Below are 19,801 nucleotides of genomic sequence, written 5' to 3'. Positions count from 1 at the left end.
ATACGATAAGGGAATGAGGTTTATGGATCTCTGGGGATAATGCGCATGTAGATAGAGGTGTAGAAATAGAATGATTCTTATGTTTGATGGATCCAATGTCATGTTGGTCATTGTGTTTTTTCATTGAAATAGAAATGTATATTAAAAAAAAGGCCAGTGGATGGACACATGGGAAAGTGTTTGTCAAAATGCATTTGTCTGGGACTTGCCATGTTAGTAGAGGATTGCTTCCTGGGTTCTTTACCTATATTTAATTATACATTTGACTTTGCCTTATTGAATCTAGTAATGTAATATTACTTCCAGGCCAAAAGGTATCTAAGTCATTGACTCAGAGAAGGAATGGAGCAGAAGCAGATAATGAGTTTTCAGGACAAGAAGAATTCTCTTGAGCAACAGAGCTTGAAATAGTAAGCCACTAACTTGGAGTTTCCTGAAGCTATCCAATTCCCATGTGCTTTGCTATTGACTTCATTGCGATCTTGGCATCTGGTTCAAACCAGGGCAGGCAGCAAGATGAAAAGAAAATGCAAGCTGGTATAGAGGCGTTTCTTTTGTTTCATCCTATCCTGGCAACACTAGAAAGAACACTTGCATGTGGCTATTGATTGATTAATTGATTGATTGATCCAATTTTAAAACTGCCGATCTCCTTCACAGAGGGACTCTGGGCAGTATGCAAATAAAATATTAAAAACTTAAAAACAGTATATACCATTTAAAAATAGAGTCATGTGATGCTGAAAATTAATTAAAACGCTTCATTAATATGAAACAACCAGCGCTAGTGCTAAGGGTGTCCTTAGGTTGTTGATTACTGTTGCTTGATAAGCTTCCATTATCAAAACTGTTTCTGTAGGTATCTCTGGTATCTAAGGCATATATTTGCAAAGACTAAGAATATCACTAGGAGGGTCATATGAGCATTTCAAACTATTTCTAGAATTCAAGTCGGCATTTAAATTTGACTTGGGGAAAAACATACAAATCTCTTGAACCATTTTGGAGGGGGAAGCATGCATGTAATAGCAGTGTTCTAATTTATAAAACACCACTGCACTTTCTGCCATACATTTAATGGCAGTGCCTTGATGGTTAGCAAGAAGCCTATTATTTCAGCTACATTAGTTTTCTATTATTGAATTTCAACCAGAATTTGATATAGATTGTTTTCTCTCTCCTGTCTCTGCTGTCTGTTGTAATCTTTGAAGACGAAAACAAACTATTGCTTTTAGAGAGGTTGAAAAAAACTCATCACAGTTTTTTCTCCCTCCATGTAAAATAGGATGACCTGCCAAAATGTTTTCTATTGCAGCAAAAATGGTCACATAAACTTCCTCACTGTCTATTGTTTTTTGACTCAAAATATTTCAGTTTCAAAGATTACATACATACGACTTTTAAGATTACATGTGACCTGTAAGTATAAAAGTGCATACTAGACAAAAACTGTATACAAAAGAGCAATGACAATAAACTCTTAGTGGATTTTCAATGTAACATTAATTTGTAAATTAATGTGTACTGAGAAATTAATTAATAACTGAATTAGGAGATGACTACATCTCAGTTCTCTGCTTCACAAAATGATGTGTTTCACTTTGAAACTCCACCATGCAGAGAATTAAAGAGAGTGGGGTAACAACAAGTTTCCAAGTAACTGTTTTGTTTTGTTAAATCTGCATCTGAAACATTATGGCCAAATGGGTTTATTTATTGTATTTATTTAAAAGATTCAATGACTGCCCATCTTAGAGAGCACAATAAATGGGTGCCTCTCAATAATAAAAGCATGAAATACTAAAACCCCATAGAAGCAAAACAAAAGAAAAAAACACACAACACGCACCTCTCAAGTATAAAGCCAAAACTCCTTTTGACCTAGTAGTTTGAAACCATGCAAATGAGAGTAGATAAATAGGTACCACTTTGGTGGGAAGGTAACCACATTCAGTGTGCCTTTGGTGTAAATAGCCATGGACAATCTCTTCAGACAATGCCAGCCGGGTCGGCCAAGAAACAGAGATGAATACTGCACCCTAGAATCAGGTACAACTGGACTGGGGAAACTCTTACTTTTACCTTATTGTAATTAAGACTCTTATAGTTCTTGATCTGTGTATTCTTAACACAAAGTTCTGATCAGTGGACATTTAGTAGAAATTATTGTTGGATTGGGAATTGCAGCATGTCTGCACTTGATTACTTTATTATGTCTTATTTTCTTTTAAATCCAGCAGTAAATTTTCTCTTCTTTTGTCCTTGCAGTTTCCAGAGTCAGGATGAAAGAAAGAGCAATCTTCCCCATTGTAGATGGGGTTGTTTGTTATTTGCAAGTTAAATCATACTGTTCAATTAGAGACATGAAAATATTACCTCCTTTAGATTTCTGTATAGGTTTTGGGACCTTCCTTATTAACAGTCACATAATTAATCCTCTTGCTAGACCTCTATAATATATAAGTGAATCTTGTTATGATGAGGAATCTGTTCCACTCTAGCAACTACTGATAATGAAGCCACAGATAATGAGACCTTGAAAAATGTACTTTGGGTATGCACAAAAGCCCTTCATCATTATATATATAATGTTCATTTAGGATGTTCATTCAGAACTGATTGATGGATTGTAAGTTATTGAATCAGTGTTAACTCTTACTGAACAATAGATGTTCTCCAGTTGGTGCTTCAGGCTTTTCAATTGTGTATCCATCACTGTTGTAAATTAATCCATCCATCTAATTTCTGGTCACTTTCTTACTCTCTTTCTTTCCATTTTACCTAGCACCATAGAGCCCTCCAGAAAACTGCATCATTACAAATATGAGCAAAGTATCATGATCCTGTATTCTATGTTTTGAGTGAAAACTTTTAATTGATTTGTGGCATAATTCGTTATTTAATTGTTTTTTTTCCTTGGCTGTCCCTGGTATTTTCACGAGTTTTCCCCATCACCAAAGTTTAAAAGTATCAGTAGTCCTTCCATCCAGCTTCTTCAAATTCCATTTGTTGCTTTTGTAGATTTCACATGGAATATTTCCATTGCTTGAAACTTTGTACATGGTGAAACAACACTGCACCCGAATCTCTTTAAAAGCTAAAAGTTGTGTGCTTTGTTTTGACACTCTGTGGGCAGAATAAAGTTTTTTTTTCTGCCTATGACATCACTGCATTTGTAGATTTAGTGATAACCTCAGTAATAATTTAATTTATGATCACTTGTCCAGTTGGTAAATTAGGTATCTGCTTATTACATCAGAAATGAGGCATTCTCTTTTTCTCCATTACTACTTCAGCTTCTACAAAAAGAATATTACTGAGTAGCTAGAGTTATTCATAATTTCCCAATGCTTTTCTATCAGCGGTGATTGGTACCTATCAAAAGCACATCAAAATGATAGAAATGTGCAAAAAAGAAAACAAAAACACCCAGCTCCAAAATACTCTTTCAGGTAAGTATCTTCCTAAAGTTTTCTTCTAAACTGTTCAGCAGGAATATTTGGAAAATTCAAATGGATTAAAATGTAAATCTTTGGAGTTTTCAAGTATTGTTGAATGCTCCAAAGATCTCAAGGAGATTTTGGCATTTTGAATAAGAACTCTTTAGAAACATAAATGAATGAAGACTCACTAGACAATAGAAAAATCAGCATATATTTTCCATTTTTGGAAAACGAAGAAAGCAAGATTAAACAAACTCTGATTTGTCATGTGTATGGTAATGGTTTCCTTCCAGCACATGCAGTTGTTGCTATTGGTTCGCTTCTTAACTGAACTTTTCTATTTTATTATTCTAACAATAAAAATATGTTTAGAAAAGTTATTAAACACTGCTGCTCCAGAGATCTGTATGGCTCTTACTCTCATAATATCCCCAAAGTTCTTGAAAATCTGTCTGTTTTCTTAGGCCCTGGGTAAAGTAGCTGTTGGGTTTCCTTTGGTGTGTTGTGTATGATTTTTTTTAATAGACATATATCATCTTTTTTCTTTAATATAAAACATAACGGGTTCAATATAGAAATAGAGGCTGACCTGAGTCTTTTGGAATAACAGCTCTTGGTGGCTTACAAAGCATACAATATAAAAACAGTTTAAAACAGAAATAGAGAGCACTTTAAAACTTTAGATCTTGGTTAGTCTTCAAAACAATCACAGGAGTTCACTTTTTTTGCTTTGTAAAGGAACAGTGACTATCCCTTCATGTAGGTGACCTTCTCTTTGGATTCCCCTTCAATACATAAACATTTTTCTTGGGGAAAAGATACATAGAAGCAGTGTGTCTTTTGATACTTTTGAACTAAGGCAGGTCTTTACATTAGGCGGAATCTGAAGACCCCAGAACGGATTGTGGGAGGTGTACTACCCTGGTGTATCCTTCTTTCAGGGGGGCAGCATGTCAGGTCCCCATAGGGACATTGCCATTAGAGCTGGTTGTTGGAGGCAAATTCTTTGCATTCTTTCACTTTTGTTATAACACAGAGGATCCAAAGAGGTGGGGGCAGGTCTGTGCGATGGATGGGCTTTTCCCCAGCTGGTTCCACCCTGTTACCAAGATTGCAGTGCCCTGACAGTGAACTGCTGTTGCCTCAAAGTTCTCAAAACACCTTTGTGTCAATGTATTGGTTCCTGGAGGACTGGGAGATCAGGTTCGAAGAGGGAAAAATAGCTTAACGCTTTGTGTGGGAACTTTAGATTCCAGACTTCTCTGCAATCACACTCTCGGTAAAGATTTCCTTTTGAACTACCACAAGTCCTGCTTTCTTGAGAATATAGCTGAGGCAGGTCCTTACATTTCAGAGAGTAAGAGGTCTTAGACTAGAAAAGCGAAAATTATATCCTGCATTTTAAGAAATTCCAAACACTTCCTTCTTTCTGTTGCAAGTAATATAGGTATTCTATTATATGTAAAAAAATGTATTCTAAAACAAATGCAAATGAAAGATTTAAAATTTTGCAGGTGAGGAAATATTTTTTCCCCCTCTAATCAAGGAAGTTTGGGGTGGTGAGACATAAATCTTCCTCCCCTTGAGCTTTATGCTTTTATTCAGACTGAGTTAATATGCAGTCCTGTCATAGTAATGAGAAGAAAAAAATGGAAGTCTAGGAACAGCATAGAAAACTCTATTTGGTGTTTGTCACTTTTTTTAACATGTTATTTATATGTGTGTCTGTGTGTGTATCATATACAAATATACACATACTTTTTAAGGTTTCATTAAATATCAACTGTCCAATGTTCTAATGAATAAAAATATTTTAAGCCTATAAATGCCATATGAGCCTATGAATATTTGCCTGCTCCTAACAACAAGTTGGCAATAGATGTAGTGGCTCAGTGGCTAAGATGCTGAGCTTGTCGATCAGAAAGGTTGGCAGTTCATCAGTTAAAATCCCTTGGGCTGTGTAATGGAATGAGCTCCCGTTACTTGTCCCAGCTTCTGCCAACGTAGCAGTTCAAAAGCACGTAAAAATGCAAGTAGAAAAATAGGAACTAACTTGATGGGAAGATAACAGAATTCCATGCGCCTTCAGCATTAAGCCAAATCCTTACAATATTTGGAAGCTTGATAGTAAGAGAGGCAAATTTAATCCTGTCTCCCCAAAGTAATTAAAGGTGATGTGTAAGCTCCTTAATTATAGGTCAAAAGAAGCTTGTTTACTTTCACTTTCCATTTAATTAAGTACAAAATCCTTTTGGTTTTGTCAAATGCTAGTGTCAGAGAAGCTTTCTTTAGGACTGTAGTCCTGTTGTGAATAGTGCCGGATTTCTTTACTTATATATAATGTATCCATTGTTAATCTCATGTGGTCCTGTCTAAACAAAACTCTTGAGTTCAGAGAAGTTTAAGACCACAGTTCCCATGTGTGATGTTTATCAATCATGCCTTGTTTGTGTACATGGAGAATTCTCTTAGGTAGATATTTCTTATTAGTACAGAACAGGGGTGGTTTCCTGCCAGTTCTAACCTCTTCTATAGAAGAAGTTCTACAAATCTATAGTGCCTTTTAGAATCGGTTCCAGCTTCCTCCCCCCACTTGTCCGCACATCATCAAGACGAAGAGCGAGAGGAGGAATTCTGGGAGTTGAAGTCCGCAAGTCTTAAAGTTGTCAAGTTTGAACATCCCTGGGGATTTTTTTTCTAAAGGGTTAGGGGTTCAAGGGTCTTGTAACTTGACAGCTTTAAGACTTGCACACTTCAATGCCAGAGTTCCTGAGCCAACATGACTGGAGGAGGAATTCTGGGAGTTGAAGTCCACATTTCTTAAAGCTGTCAAGTTTGAACACCCCTGGATTTTTTTTCTAAAGGGTTAGGGGTGCAAGGATCTTGTAACTTGACAGCTTTAAGACTTGCACACTTCAATGCCAGAGTTCCTGAGCCAACATTTTGATTGCTAAGCAAGAGCATTATTAAGTGAGTTGTACCACATTTTACAGGTTGGCCATGCCCACCTAGTCACATGACTTGCAAGCCACTCCCACCCTATCACATGGTTGTCAAGCCACTTCCACCCGGTCACATGTCTGTCAAGTCACTCCCACAAAGCAGGCCACACCTACAGAAGAGGTTCTAAAAAATTTTGAAACCCATCACTGGTACAGAAAGATCTGATCATGTTCCATATAATTAATACAGGACATAATGCCGCACCCTCAGACTACAATTATCTTACATGTGGGACATAATTTCCATTTGCTATTCCTAGAATATATCTAAACCATATTGCATGTACAAATAATAAAGAATATTAGGGTTCCTCTCTGAGCTTGATTGTTTTTTTGCAGATGTTTCATTACCTAAACTAGGTAACATCATTAGTGCTAGCTATCATTCACTAGTACTAATGATGTTTCCTAGTTAGGGTAATGAAACATCTGCAAAGAAAACAATCAAGCTCAGAAAGCACCAAGGACCAATTGCCATCCACTACTTGCCATTTCTTCTGCCAATCTTCTCTCAGTTTTTTCCCCCACTGGGGAGGATATAATGCCAAATAGATGCAGTAGCCAAGTACAAGCTTCAGGAATAACTTCAGAAAGTTCTCCCCGGTGTATGCAATTGGTTTTTGCAAACTTACCCCTATTTATAATAATTTACCAAAACAAGACATAGGATATTTAAAGCAATAACCTGAAGTGCTGGGGAAAAAAATAGACTAGCAATGGTGAGAGCTGTGTGGATCATGCTAAAGATATGCTGTCTCAGAGTTTAGGGATATATAACAATGACTGTTTTCTGCATAAACTCTGGACATATATTTAGTTGTTGAATTGTAATTGGAGCTGGAATGCCAAAGCTGGTAGCATTCAGGAAGAAAATAGAGTTCATTTGTATGCCTTAGACAACCAAAATGAAGCAGGAGAATGGCTTATCAGTTTCTGTCACTCTAATTATTTGTTTTTTTTTTATAGCTAACTGTGTCTTCAAACAACCATGTATCTATACATGGATAATATCAGACAGTGTGGATATAATTTGAATTAATTGATGATTTCAATATCAAAATATTGTTGCTAAAAGGAATGGAAGAGCTCATTTATAGCATCAAAGACATGGCCAGGGGCTGACTGTAAAATACACCATGAACTGCTGATGTGCAAGTTGGAAGAGCAGGAAGAGGAGGGAGAGGAAGAAGAGGGGAGGAGGGAAAGAGGTGGAGGAAAATGAAAAGAGGAGGAGGAAGAGGAGGAGGGGGAGAAAGAGGAGGAAGAGGAGTAGTAGCAACAGTTTCCAAAATACGATCTCGAACATATATCACCATTTGCAAAGAGAATATCAGAAATAACTTTAAAATCCTGGACTTCACTGATAGAGAATCGGAGAAATTACTAAACTTAAAGAGGTCAATAAGAATGACTGTGAGAAGAGACTGCCAAAAATGCAAACTAGTTTTCAGAGCAAAGCATTGAAATTGCCAAGTAGTGAAGAGAAGCCAAAGCGAAGAAAAACAAAAATCTCAGAAAGGAACTTTTAAAGTAGAGTTTTAGAGAGCTGTTAGAAGAGAAAAGAAGCATTATTAACAACAACATCTGTAAAGAACCTGAAGGTGGACATGGAGACATGGAGAAACAAGGAAAGGTTTCCAGGAGATCTTTGAAATTAAGAGGATCCGACCTTAAATTGATATGTGCTGAAAACAAATAAAATATTGAAAAAACTCCTAGACGTCATGATTTGCCACAACATGCAAAATTGTCTTCAAATTTATCAAAAAAATGGTATTTTTTGTATTATGGGTTTTTAACCAAATTTAAAGTCCAAATTACTATTAATTAATTCACATAAGTGCATTTAAGATATAAAATGCCAAAAAACCTTAAAGGGTTTGTCTGAGTTTTGTAAAAAAAAATATAGCACTGTAAATCTGATGGTCAGCAAGATATACATAAGCTAAGTAAGTTTTAAGTGTGTGCTTCTAATGGTAGAAGGGGTTAATCTTTCTTGAAGAATCCAGTGGGAGGGAGACACAGGGCAGATAGCAACATCTCCAGTCAGTGCAGGGGGAGTGGCCAGCACTGTGACGTCTCGTGTACAGACACAGAGCTGCTCACTCCTGCATGCCACACTTGTGCACAAATCATCATCAGGTTCTTGGTTCTAGGCTGTTCACACTTGTTCATCTTCACCTTCGCAATTCATGTTAACTCGTCATTCTTCAACCGTTATGTTATGGCTCTGCGAAAGTCTATTAATTCTCCAGACAGTTTCTGTTTCATCTGTGGTGAATATACAGTGTTGAAGCAACACCAGAATATTACAGACTTTGTGAAAAAAGTATATTTTGCATACTTTGGACTAAAAATTGGAGATCAAGATAAAGTTTGGGCGCCTCATAAAGTGTGCAAACGGTGTGTTGAGGACTTCCGAAACTGGTTCAAGGGTAAAAAAAAATCTTTCCGTTATGGGATTCCTATGGTATGGCAAGAGCAAAAGAACCATAGTGATGACTTACTTTTGTTCATGCGATGTGAAAGGGTTTAATTCCAAATGGAAGCATTCCATTTCATACCCCAATCTTCATTCAGCAATTCGTCCCATCCCTCATGGCACAGATATACCAGTACCCAAGCCCCCTGCTACCTTGGAAGAGATACCTAGCTCTGATGAAGGTGAAGTCATACCTGAACCAGATGACAGATAAAGTTCTGACTTTGAAGATGATACAAGACCAAAATTGTTTTCTCAGGAGGAGATGAATGATTTGGTAAGAGACTTGAATCTTCCCAAAGATGCCACTGAGTTACTCGGATCAAGGCTGAAAAGCAGGAATTTATTGTTGCCAGGAGTGTCATATTCATGGTTCAGACATCATGAAAAGGAGTTTGTTTCTTACTTCGCCCAGAAAGACAAGTTGGTTTATTGCATTGATGTCGAAGGTCTGATGAGTCAATTTAAAATCCAATATGATTCAGAGCAATGGCATCTTTTTATAGATTCTTCAAAAAGAAGTCTCAAAGCAGTTTTACTCCACAACGGTTTTTACGCTTCCATACCTGTAGGTCACTCCATACACTTGAAGGAAACCTACGAGAACTTGGAATTGGTTCTTCATAAACTTAAATATGAAGACCATGGTTGGCAAGTGTGTGGGACTTGAAGGTCTTGTGCATGCTGCTTGAGCAACAAGCTGGGTATACCAAATATCCTTGTTTTCTCTGTCTATGGGACAGTCGAGACCAACAAAATCACTGGACCAAGAAGAGTTGGCAGTCGAGGGTGCTAACAGTTGGTGAAAAAAATGTTCTCCGAGAAACTTTGGTACCTTCCCATAAAGTTCTTCTACCACCTCTCCACATAAAATTGGGATTGATGAAGCAATTCGTAAAATCACTTCCAAGAGATGGAGAATGCTTCAAATATTTGGTCACCAAGTTTCTATGCCTGTCGGAGGCAAAATTGAAGGAAGGTGTGTTCATCGGACCAGACATTAGAAGGCTTATAGTTGATCAAGAGTTTGTCAATACCATGATGGATCCTAAAAAAGAAGGGTGGTTTGCATTTAAAGAAGCCGTACAGAAATTTTTAGGCAATAACAAAGATCCTCACTACAAAAAGATCGTCGGAAGAATGCTGAAAGCATTTCAAGCTTTAGGTTGCCTGATGAATTTGAAAGTGCATTTCCTCCAGTCCCAACTTGACTACTTTCCTGAAAATTTGGGAGCTGTGAGTGAGGAACAAGGTAAACGATTTCACCAAGACATTAAAGAGATAGAAAGGAGATACCAGGGAAAATGGATCATTAGAATGATGGCAGACTACTGTTGGATGCTTCAGAGAGACATTCCAGATGCTACTCACAAGCGTAAATGCACCAAGAGGAGCCTCACAAGGAAGAAGAATTGAGTTTAGTGTTTGTAGGTGAGCTCATTTCAGTTCAAAAAAGGATTTTCATGAAAATATTGTAATAAAACTTTAATTTTATGTCTATTTCCATTTATTTTGAGGTATTGCCTTATTTAACATAGGTACCTAAATTGTCAGGAAATGTGATGTCCTATGACAAAATGGAGGTCATTTTCAGATTCAGTGCACCAAAAAACATAAAGATTATGTGGAATAACCAAAACAGGTCTCAAAATTTTTTTTTTCCAGACCTGTGAATAGAAGATGAAGTAAAGACCAGTTAAATGTTAATATAAAGTCAAGAGGCTACAGAAGAAAATTTAATAAATACTCCTACAAAGCAAATCTCAAGAACTGGCTAGCCCGTCAGGCCTGGGGATAAGGATAGCCGCTCCTCCCGAATGATGAATGTATGTTGCTTATTACTTTTATTATATGTGTCTACGTCATTATTTGTATTCCCCCTCCCTGATTTTATGTGAGCCGCCCTGAGTCCCCTCAGGGAAAAGGGCGGCATACAAATGTTAATAAACATCTAAACAAACATCTAAACAAATCTGGAAAATGACATACTGGCCAACTATTCCAATTAAAAACAAAACAAAAAAGGAAACTTAAAAGGATGTACATGCTATTATACAATATTATTAATTTCACATACTGGCAAAATTATGTTTAGGATCATCCAACGAAGATAGAAATCTTACATGAAAAAACAGATGCCAGATATTCAAGTTTTGTTTTTGAAAAAGCTGAGGAATTGATGTATGCTAGGTCATGGGAATGAAAGAATATCAAAAAATAAATCAGTATATGCTTCATTGATTATTGAGCCTTTGATCTCAATCCTATCAAGCTGTGGAATTTGCTTAGAAACACAGGAATCCCAGAACACTTCATTGTCTTCATGAAAATTTTATACAGATCAGAAATCCACAGTATGGACAGAATATAGTAAAACTGGCAAAGGAAAGAGACAAAGTTGTATACTCTTTCTTTGTTTATGCAATCATCTATAGTCTGTGGCCTCTTAGGGTAACCACTGACCTGATGGCACATAATAATCCACCAATATGCTAAAGATATATTTGGGGAAGCTGGATTGAAAGAAAATGAACATGATTGTAAAATTGGAGGAAGAAACTATACTCTGTGCTACACTGATGATGATATTATGATAACTGAATGCTCAGATTAATTGCAAGCTGTAGTAATAAAAGTCAAGAGTAAAATGAAAAAGGGATTAAAATTAAACATAAAGAAGATCAAACAAATGACAGAAAAACAACTAATAGAATTAGTACTAGTTTAATCAAATCAAATTGTTGGTAGATAACCTTGTCCTTGTGGCCTTGATACAGTAGTATTTTAGTGTCGTGTCTGTGGATTAAAATGAAGTGCAGTTTCTTGCAATTAAACAAACCTGCTTTATATGTCCTAGAATAAACTTCACAGTTCCTATGCTTGTGATGTATTCCTATCTAGTTTTCTTCACTATGCCCTTCCTGTCTCTGTTATTTTGCCCAAGGGAGAATTTAGCTGTACCAAAAATAATGATCATGGTTATAATCATAATGATCAATCTGGCCCCAGTCACAAAAGGTTTACCTATTTGCTATTACATACAATTATAGCTGAGGTCTTTTTTCCCCCTTCCTCTTCAGAGTTGGTATTAAAATAAAGTAAGAGGGCTGTGTATGTCACTTTAAACTCTAGGGAAAAGAAATGGAGGTACCAAAGGCAAATAAAATAAATAATGTGGTGCTGAAGACAAGAAAAAGTAATAATATGGCATTGAAGACAAATAAAAGAAATAATGAAGGAATACTATTACTAAAATTTAATTGCAAACAGATGAACATTTTAACAAGAACTAAATAAAAACATTGAAAGGGAGGTGTTTTTCAACACTGTTAACAATATTGTCCTCTTTCTTTTTCTTTCTCTTCCTTTTTCTCCTTCCTCCTATTTTTATTAGTATATACAATTGTATCTGTCCGCCCCGTGCCAACTCAGTGAAGCGGTAGAGGTGATGTGCCAGTGCCTGGAGGCTGTTAGGGTCTGGATGGGAACAAACAAGCTTGCACTCAATCCCGACAAGACTGAATGGCTATTGATGTTTCCTCCCAAAGATTGGCTAACTACTCTATCTCTCAGGCTGGGGGGTGAAATTATACGCCCCTCAGAGAGGGTTCGCAATTTGGGAGTCCTCCTGGACCCACAGCTGACTTTAGATCACCATTTGTCGGCTGTGACCAGGGGGGTCTTTGTCCAGGTTCGCCTGGTGCACCAATTGCGACCCTACCTGGACCGGGAGGCACTTCAGATAGTCACTCACGCCCTCGTGACCTCAAGACTGGATTACTGTAACGCACTCTACATGGGGCTGCCCTTGAAAAGTGTTCGAAGACTTTAGCTAGTCCAGAATGCAACCGCGCGAGCGATAGTGGGTGCGCCTAGGTACAACCACGTTACACCTATCCTCCACGAGCTGCACTGGCTGCCCATCGGTCTCCGGACACGCTTCAAGGTGCTAGTTACTTATAAAGCCCTACATGGCATTGAACCTGGGTACCTGAGAGACCGCCTCCTGCAAATTACCTCCCAAAGACCGATTCGATCGCACAGGCTGGGCCTTCTCCGGGTTCCATCCGCCAGCCAATGTCGGCTGGCAATCCCCCGGGGGAGAGCCTTTTCTGTTGCTACTCCGGCCCTCTGGAACGAGCTCCCCGTGGAGATCTGGACCCTTACTACCCTCTCAGCCTACAGCTATTAAGTCCTGGCTGTTGCGACAGGCTGGGGACTGTTGAAGTATCCAGCCCCGCTTCAATTGTGAATGTTGTATATTTTTAAATTGTTGTATTGTTCTATTTATTCCTTTTCCCCTGTTTTATTGTGAGCTGCCCGGAGTCCTTCGGGAGTGGGCGGCATACAAAACTAATAAAACACAAAAACAAACATATGTAGACCAAAGTAAGAGCCAACACAGCATTTTCTCTCTGGATTTCATTTACAAAGTGAACATTTATAATACAGTAGTCTTCCTTGAAGCTAACACTGATGTGTATTGTCTCCTGTTTATACTAAGCTGTATCTTCTTTAGATAGACAACTTAAAATTCTCTCTCATTTTGCCTTGCCTTTGATAATTGGAGTAGTTGGAAAGCTTTTTTTCTCCTTTTCTTTTTTCAAACGGACTTGCTTGGGTTATTTGATCAGGCAACCACATGAGTCCCAAACAGAACTGTTAGACTTATCTGGTGTCTGTCATCTTTTCATCAGATTGGACTTTATTTTCTTAATGCTTCCTTGGTCCGTTTGATAGCTGAATCATTATTACGCGGGTCTATCTATTTTTGATTTTGTCGCTACTTGGGCTACAGATCATTAGCTCGAGAATGCTTAAGAATCATCTCTGATCTCTTTTCATACCGTGTGCTATAGTTAGCAACAGTTTTCACAGCTCCATTAGATCAGTCAACTCTAAAATGAAAATTGTGGTTTTGCTTGAAAAACATATTTCTTGGTTTTGTTTTAGTTTCCATTATTTGCAGTTTGTCAGAGGCCTTTTGTCAGACACTAAAGATTTTTTAGCAAAAGGATTGCAATAAGTTCCACAAAAACTAAAATGACAGTGTGCTTTGGAATTTCTGCTTTTTAAATCACTAGATTGTAAATGCAGATTCATATCTATTACAGAAATGTATATGCTGCTCTTCAAGCAAACTGTTAGATTTCCCGCAAAATAATAAAAGATAAACATTGAGAAAAATACTGAAAGCTTATGATTTAGGTGTAAAACAGTGACATAAAATAATGACAAAAATGAAATAGACTAATCCTTTGTGAAAAAATGGAGGAGAGTTAACAAACACATGTTGAGATTTTGTTCAGCTCCTCCTTTCTTTTACTTGCTTTGTTGCAATCCAAGATGAATGAAGTTTCTTTGAATGACATTCAACATATCCAGAAGCTGGTTCTTAAAAATAACCTCTGTCTCCCTCCCTGTCTCTTCTAGATAAAAAGCCCCACTAATATAAAATACACAAGTTGTGTCTGACTTCATACGGAACAGTGATTGCATTAGAGTGGGTGTTGCCTTAGAAAGGGATAACATAGATTCAAGTCCATTCTCAGTTGTAGAAACTAACTAGATAACTCAGGATGAATCATTCTCTCCTTGCCCAGCCAACTCAGGAATATTGCAGAGAAAAATGGACAATATGTATACTATCTTGAACTCCTGGGGAAAAGAAGAGGATGTCAGGGTCCCGGTGGATGCCCTAATTAAATCATGAGCCTCGAGCCAAACTTCAAAAGAAATTCAGTTATTTATTAGGAGCTTCATGTCAGCATGTTCCAAGTGAAGCCAACTATGACCCTACATAATTTACGGCCCAGACATGACCCTGTTTCCCCCCTCCCCCCCAGGGTGTGTCATCAGTCACATTCGCCAATGGAACAATTTCATGGGTTGTAGAGGTCACTCTCCTCCGACTGCTGTGGGTCTTGAGAGAGATATATCTGGATTGTGCTTTTGTTTTTTGCTGCCGTGCTGCTTTGCCATTTTCTCATTCCCCCTTACCTATGGCAACTCGAGAGCAGGCCAGGGATGCTTTGCGAGTTGACAGAGGATATAAATAAAAAGAACTGAAAACAATCCTACCTACTTTAAGTCATCATTTCCCCTCTTCCTCAGACACATATTATTGGGAAATATGAGATGTGTGGACACTAAAAGTATTTCCACTCCAGAAACAGATGGCTTCAGAAGAGAACCATCCCAGAGCAGTATGGATTTCTAAAAGAAATGCACACAGCCTTTGGGAATCTTGGGATGAACTGGATCAGGTGATTGAACAGAATACAGTAGTTAGAAAGCCTGCAGCTACTTAAAAATGTTATCAAATAACTGCCAGAAAAATCCGTGAGGTCTTTAACCAGACTTCTAACCAGACTTTTAACCCAACTTGATGAATAGCAATCCTACACGCATTCAACAATATAACCGTCTGTCCTTTCGTTTCCTGAGGCTAATAATATGTTGATTGACTATTACATATGGAGATGATTACCTCGGACATGACTTTTCTTTAATGATTTAATATGGTTTTATATTGTTTTATTCCCTTTATTGTATTGTATTGGTTTGCTGATTTTATATATTATTTTAATTATTTGTCAGCCACCTAGAGTCTTATATGGAGATGGGCAGCTGCATAAATGTGATTACTAAAGTTAAAAAAAAACCAGACCAGTTCATTCAACAATAACCAGATAAACCACTCTGAGGCTATAAGATAATCTCAATTACATGCAATTTAAAAAGGGACAGCTATTTTACTATATGTTTTAAGTGGAAGGAAGGAGGTTTGTGTTATCGTCAGCACCATGTTGTTAATTGTCACTTAATATGAAACATTTTTCAACTCGTAGACTCTGAAGCAAAAGCGCAATCTCTGATACATTTATTTCATTTACTTTTGACTTTTCTACTCCTTCCACATACAAACATGCCTGACAAATTCTGATAATACTTTATGTATCTCTTTGTGGGCTCCAGTCCTTTAAAGCGTAAGTCTTAATAGGTGGATTGCATTTAAGGAGCTTCTAGCTGCTTTTTAGTTTTGTTATGATTTTCCATCCGTTTCCTCTTCCAATATTGTGTCCCATCTTCCTTTAAAAAAGAAAACCATTCTTTTCTTAAGATCAGAAAGATGGCTCCACAGTAGGAAATATCTCTCATAGACTGCAACTCCCATCTTATTAAGTATAGTAAACCAGAAGGAAAAATTAGACTTATAGTATCATATCTGAAGTACAACCAGTTCTTACCCAACTTTATATGGTGTATTAAAATAATGCGTGGACTACTTTAGGGATAAGAGTGCTTTATTAATTTTAAAAGGATTGCATTATTAGTGAGATGCTTTGAACATTTATTACATTTGTAAGCTGCCTGATAACTGTGCACAGTATGAAAATTGAAACAAAATAACCATAAAACAGTAGCAAACACATTAGATAAATGTGGAAGAAAATAAAACCAACTTCTCTCAATTTAATGCCTTTTATATGTACATAGTCATGTAGGATGGATGCTTTCAGATTTTTAATTGAGTAGCATTAAAATCACAATAGCTAATTACTAATTCAATATATGAGTTTGGAGGGCAGGTTGGGGAAATCTGTTATATACATGTTATATACATGTGACTTCAATGAAAGAATCTACATCAGTCTTTGACACTAATGATTTTTTAAAAAAAAATCAGTAAGAACAAAGAGAAAGAAAGAAACTTTTTTGATCTGATATAGTCTTCGTGTATTACTAGTTTCAATATACTAGTGTATATACACCAGATTTTCTAGTTATAATATCTGGGATTGAGGATCTCAAGGGAAGTGTCTCCTAGCTTGAAAGGTAGACTCTTCTTAGTTTAGAAAATGCATTATTAATGGAGTCTATTTTTGCCTCCTCTCAGCTGAAGAAATAGATGCCACAAGGAAAACAAGAATGCTATTTCACTGTTGCAGCAATGTAGGTATAATAGCATTATAGGTATAGAAGGCATAATAACAAAAAGGTTGTCTGTTTTATACAAACAGAAACAAAGTGAAATATTTTGAGTGTCTTACATTTTCCACTTACCCAGGACTGAGTTTTATATGTATTTTCATGTCTTACTGACTTATCCATCCCTTCATCAAGGTTATGTTCACAATATTTTTAATACAAAGTGCAGCAAAACCTTCCATTAAAAAAAATCCCCAAACTACAGCTGCTGTCTGCACTCTTCACTGTTTTGATCTTTGATCTTTATTTTGACTTTTCTAGTTCTGATCAGATGCAATTTCATTGTAGGCGGACATAACAAAGAAAGTATTTTGTGAAAATAAGTCATTCTGAGTTTTCTGGGGAAAGGATGGAACAATAGACCATTTTTGGAAGGCCTTTTGAAGAAAATCCTTACAAGAAAAGAAAACATATGAAAAATATTGACATGGAAGGATTAGAAGAGAATTTAGAGAACATCTACTTTAATCCCCTGTCCAGTGCAAAAAATCCATTATTAGAACATTCTTGACTGATAGTCATTCATCTTCTGCTAAAGCTCCTCCAGCAAAGGAGAGTCCATCAGTTTCTAATTAAGATTTTTTTTCCTGTTATCCAGTTAAAATCTGTACTCTTGAGCAGGTGATCTCATTTAACAACTGCCCTGTTCAGTAATCATTTGAAGTTACAACAGAGTAAGAATTTAAATGACGTCCTTGCAGTGTTTAAACCATCAGAATGTCCCCGTGATCATATAATCTAGATTTACAACCATTGCAGTGTCTTGGAGTCACATGATCTCCTTTTGCTTACTTCACAGCTGAGGAGCTTTCAGATGAGCTGAGTCAAGGGGTTTCTGGCAGTAAAATTACCAGTCATGGTCACATGAGGTTTCACTAAATGGCTGTGCTGCTTAGAGATGGAATTGACATTCCCAATTGTGGTTCTTAAATAAAAGCTGTGATTTTAAACACCTTTCCCCTTACACACCTTGGAACAAGTTCGATATCATCTTCTGCGTGGCAGAAGTGAAGAGGATTGTCAGGTCTCATTCAACTCTTTTCCAGGCTAAATGTATGCCGTGTCTCTAACTATTCCTCATAATTGTTTCTTTCCAATTTTATTTTGGTTGTTCTTGTCTGAATACGTTTAAGTGTATAAGTTAGCAATAGCAATAGCAGTTAGACTTATATACCGCTTCATAGGGCTTTCAGCCCTCTCTAAGCAGTTTAAGAGTCAGCATATTGCCCCCAACAATTCGGGTCCTCATTTTACCCACCTCGGAAGGATGGAAGGCTGAGTCAACCTTGAGCCAGTGAGATTTGAACAGCCGAACTGCAGAACTGCAGAACTGCAGTCAGCTGAAGTAGCCTGCAGTGCTGCATTTAACCACTGCGCCACCTTGGCTCTCAAAATGAGGCACCCAGAAGTGAATTTAGGTATGGATTGACCAATATAAAGAGAAACTCTGATTATTACTATTAAACTATTTTACTATTAACTAAACTATTACACTGTACATCTAGGATTTTTATCTTTTTTTGCATCTGCTTCTCACCGACTTATCTTAAGTTTGTGATCCATCTGACATATCCTTTTTTACATGTAATTCTGCTTAGTATAGTCCCTACCACAATTCATTCCACTGGTGGTTACTTAATTTAAAACTGGAATTTTGCATTTCTCCAAGGTGAAATTTCTCTTCCTGATATTTGCTTTTTGTTCCAGTTTATCAAGATTCGCCTGAATCTTGATTGGGTTTCTAAGATACTTGCTATCATTTCATCTTTGTTGTCTTTTACACATAATTTGCTAATCCTATTTTCTAACCTCTACTTTGAAAATCTATTCAAAATAGATTGAATAGGTAAGTCCTAGAACATAGATTTTTGACAGCTTCTCTTGTTGCCAACCAACCAAAATATGGTGCATTTTGAAACAGGGATAGGTTATATGATAGTCACATAGAGTCCATGATCCTTCTCAAGGAGAAAATAATAAGTATTGTTATTGGAGGAATTACGCAAGATTTTCTTCCCCATGACCTGAATACTTATGAGCTTTGGAACCAGAAGGAATGAATCTAGTAGGTTTTGTTAATCTAGAAAGCATTTGTGATTGATAGTGTGGTAATGGCACACTCGTGTTTAGTATGTGCCTCAACCACTAGATGTCCCTGTATACTGGACTGAGTCCAAGCTTAGCAAAAGAGTGATAGATGAGGAATACCAATTTTATGAACAGTTGAAAAACCTTTAGCTAAGGACTCAAATCGTAGCTCTGAAATATCTTTTCTGCTTTTCTAATAGCACATGTTCCAAGGTATTTTTATGAACTGATCATGCTTTCTAAACAAGCAGTTGGATTAGAATGTCATTAACATTCAGATCCTTTCTTCAAGGGAACAAAGCATTAGAATGTCTTTCATTGTTGCTATCACTACCTTAAATGGGTATTTCCCAAAACTCCACAATGCTCTCTATTTACTGCAGACTCATTTGCCTCATCAGTGTTATACTGAGTTTCTTTCCTTTCCCAAGGAATGGATTTTGTGTATGTTTCCACATTTATACCAACAAGTGAATCTCACTCTCCTTTTAAATACTGTGACCTGTTTGCTGGAATATGTGTGATTCATGGCCTGAATAGAAATTTCAGTTACATGTATTAATTTTTCTATTAGAAGAATTGTCTGCTTTACATGTCACCACCCTATGAAATTTCTCTCCCATCTTCCACCTCCCCATTTCCTGCTTCTTGCATTATACTTTTCTGGCTTCTCTCTCCCTCTCCCTCTCCCTCTCCCTCTCCCTCTCCCTCTCTCTCTCTCTCTCTCTCTCCCCCTCTCTCTCCCTCTCTCTCCCTCTCTCTCCCTCCCTCTCTCTCCCTCTCCCTCTCCCTCT

The 19,801-nt window shown here is 37.2% G+C and overlaps 1 protein-coding gene across 3 annotated transcripts in view; it reads left to right on the top strand.

Moving 5' to 3' along the window:
• LRRTM4 (leucine rich repeat transmembrane neuronal 4) overlaps positions 1-19,801 on the top strand; it is a 404,243-nt gene that overhangs the window by 23,198 nt on the left and 361,244 nt on the right. Inside the window, exon 3 of one of the 3 annotated variants that reach the window (XM_087706210.1) lies at positions 2,269-2,645. The exons of the other annotated variants lie outside the window; for them this stretch is intronic. Within the exon in view, the coding sequence (XP_087562336.1) occupies positions 2,269-2,286 (18 nt within the window). The 3' untranslated portion in view covers positions 2,287-2,645. Of the gene's footprint in view, positions 1-2,268; positions 2,646-19,801 lie in introns of those variants that run through there. 3 annotated transcript variants of the gene reach the window in all.

Source organism: Thamnophis sirtalis, unplaced genomic scaffold (genome assembly GCF_051295495.1).
Source record: "Thamnophis sirtalis isolate CommonGarterSnake01/CBP01778 unplaced genomic scaffold, rThaSir2_p1.2 scaffold_2, whole genome shotgun sequence".
Lineage (NCBI taxonomy): Eukaryota > Metazoa > Chordata > Lepidosauria > Squamata > Natricidae > Thamnophis > Thamnophis sirtalis.
Note: the sequence above shows the minus strand (reverse complement) of the source record. Positions and strands in the feature narration are given on the sequence as shown.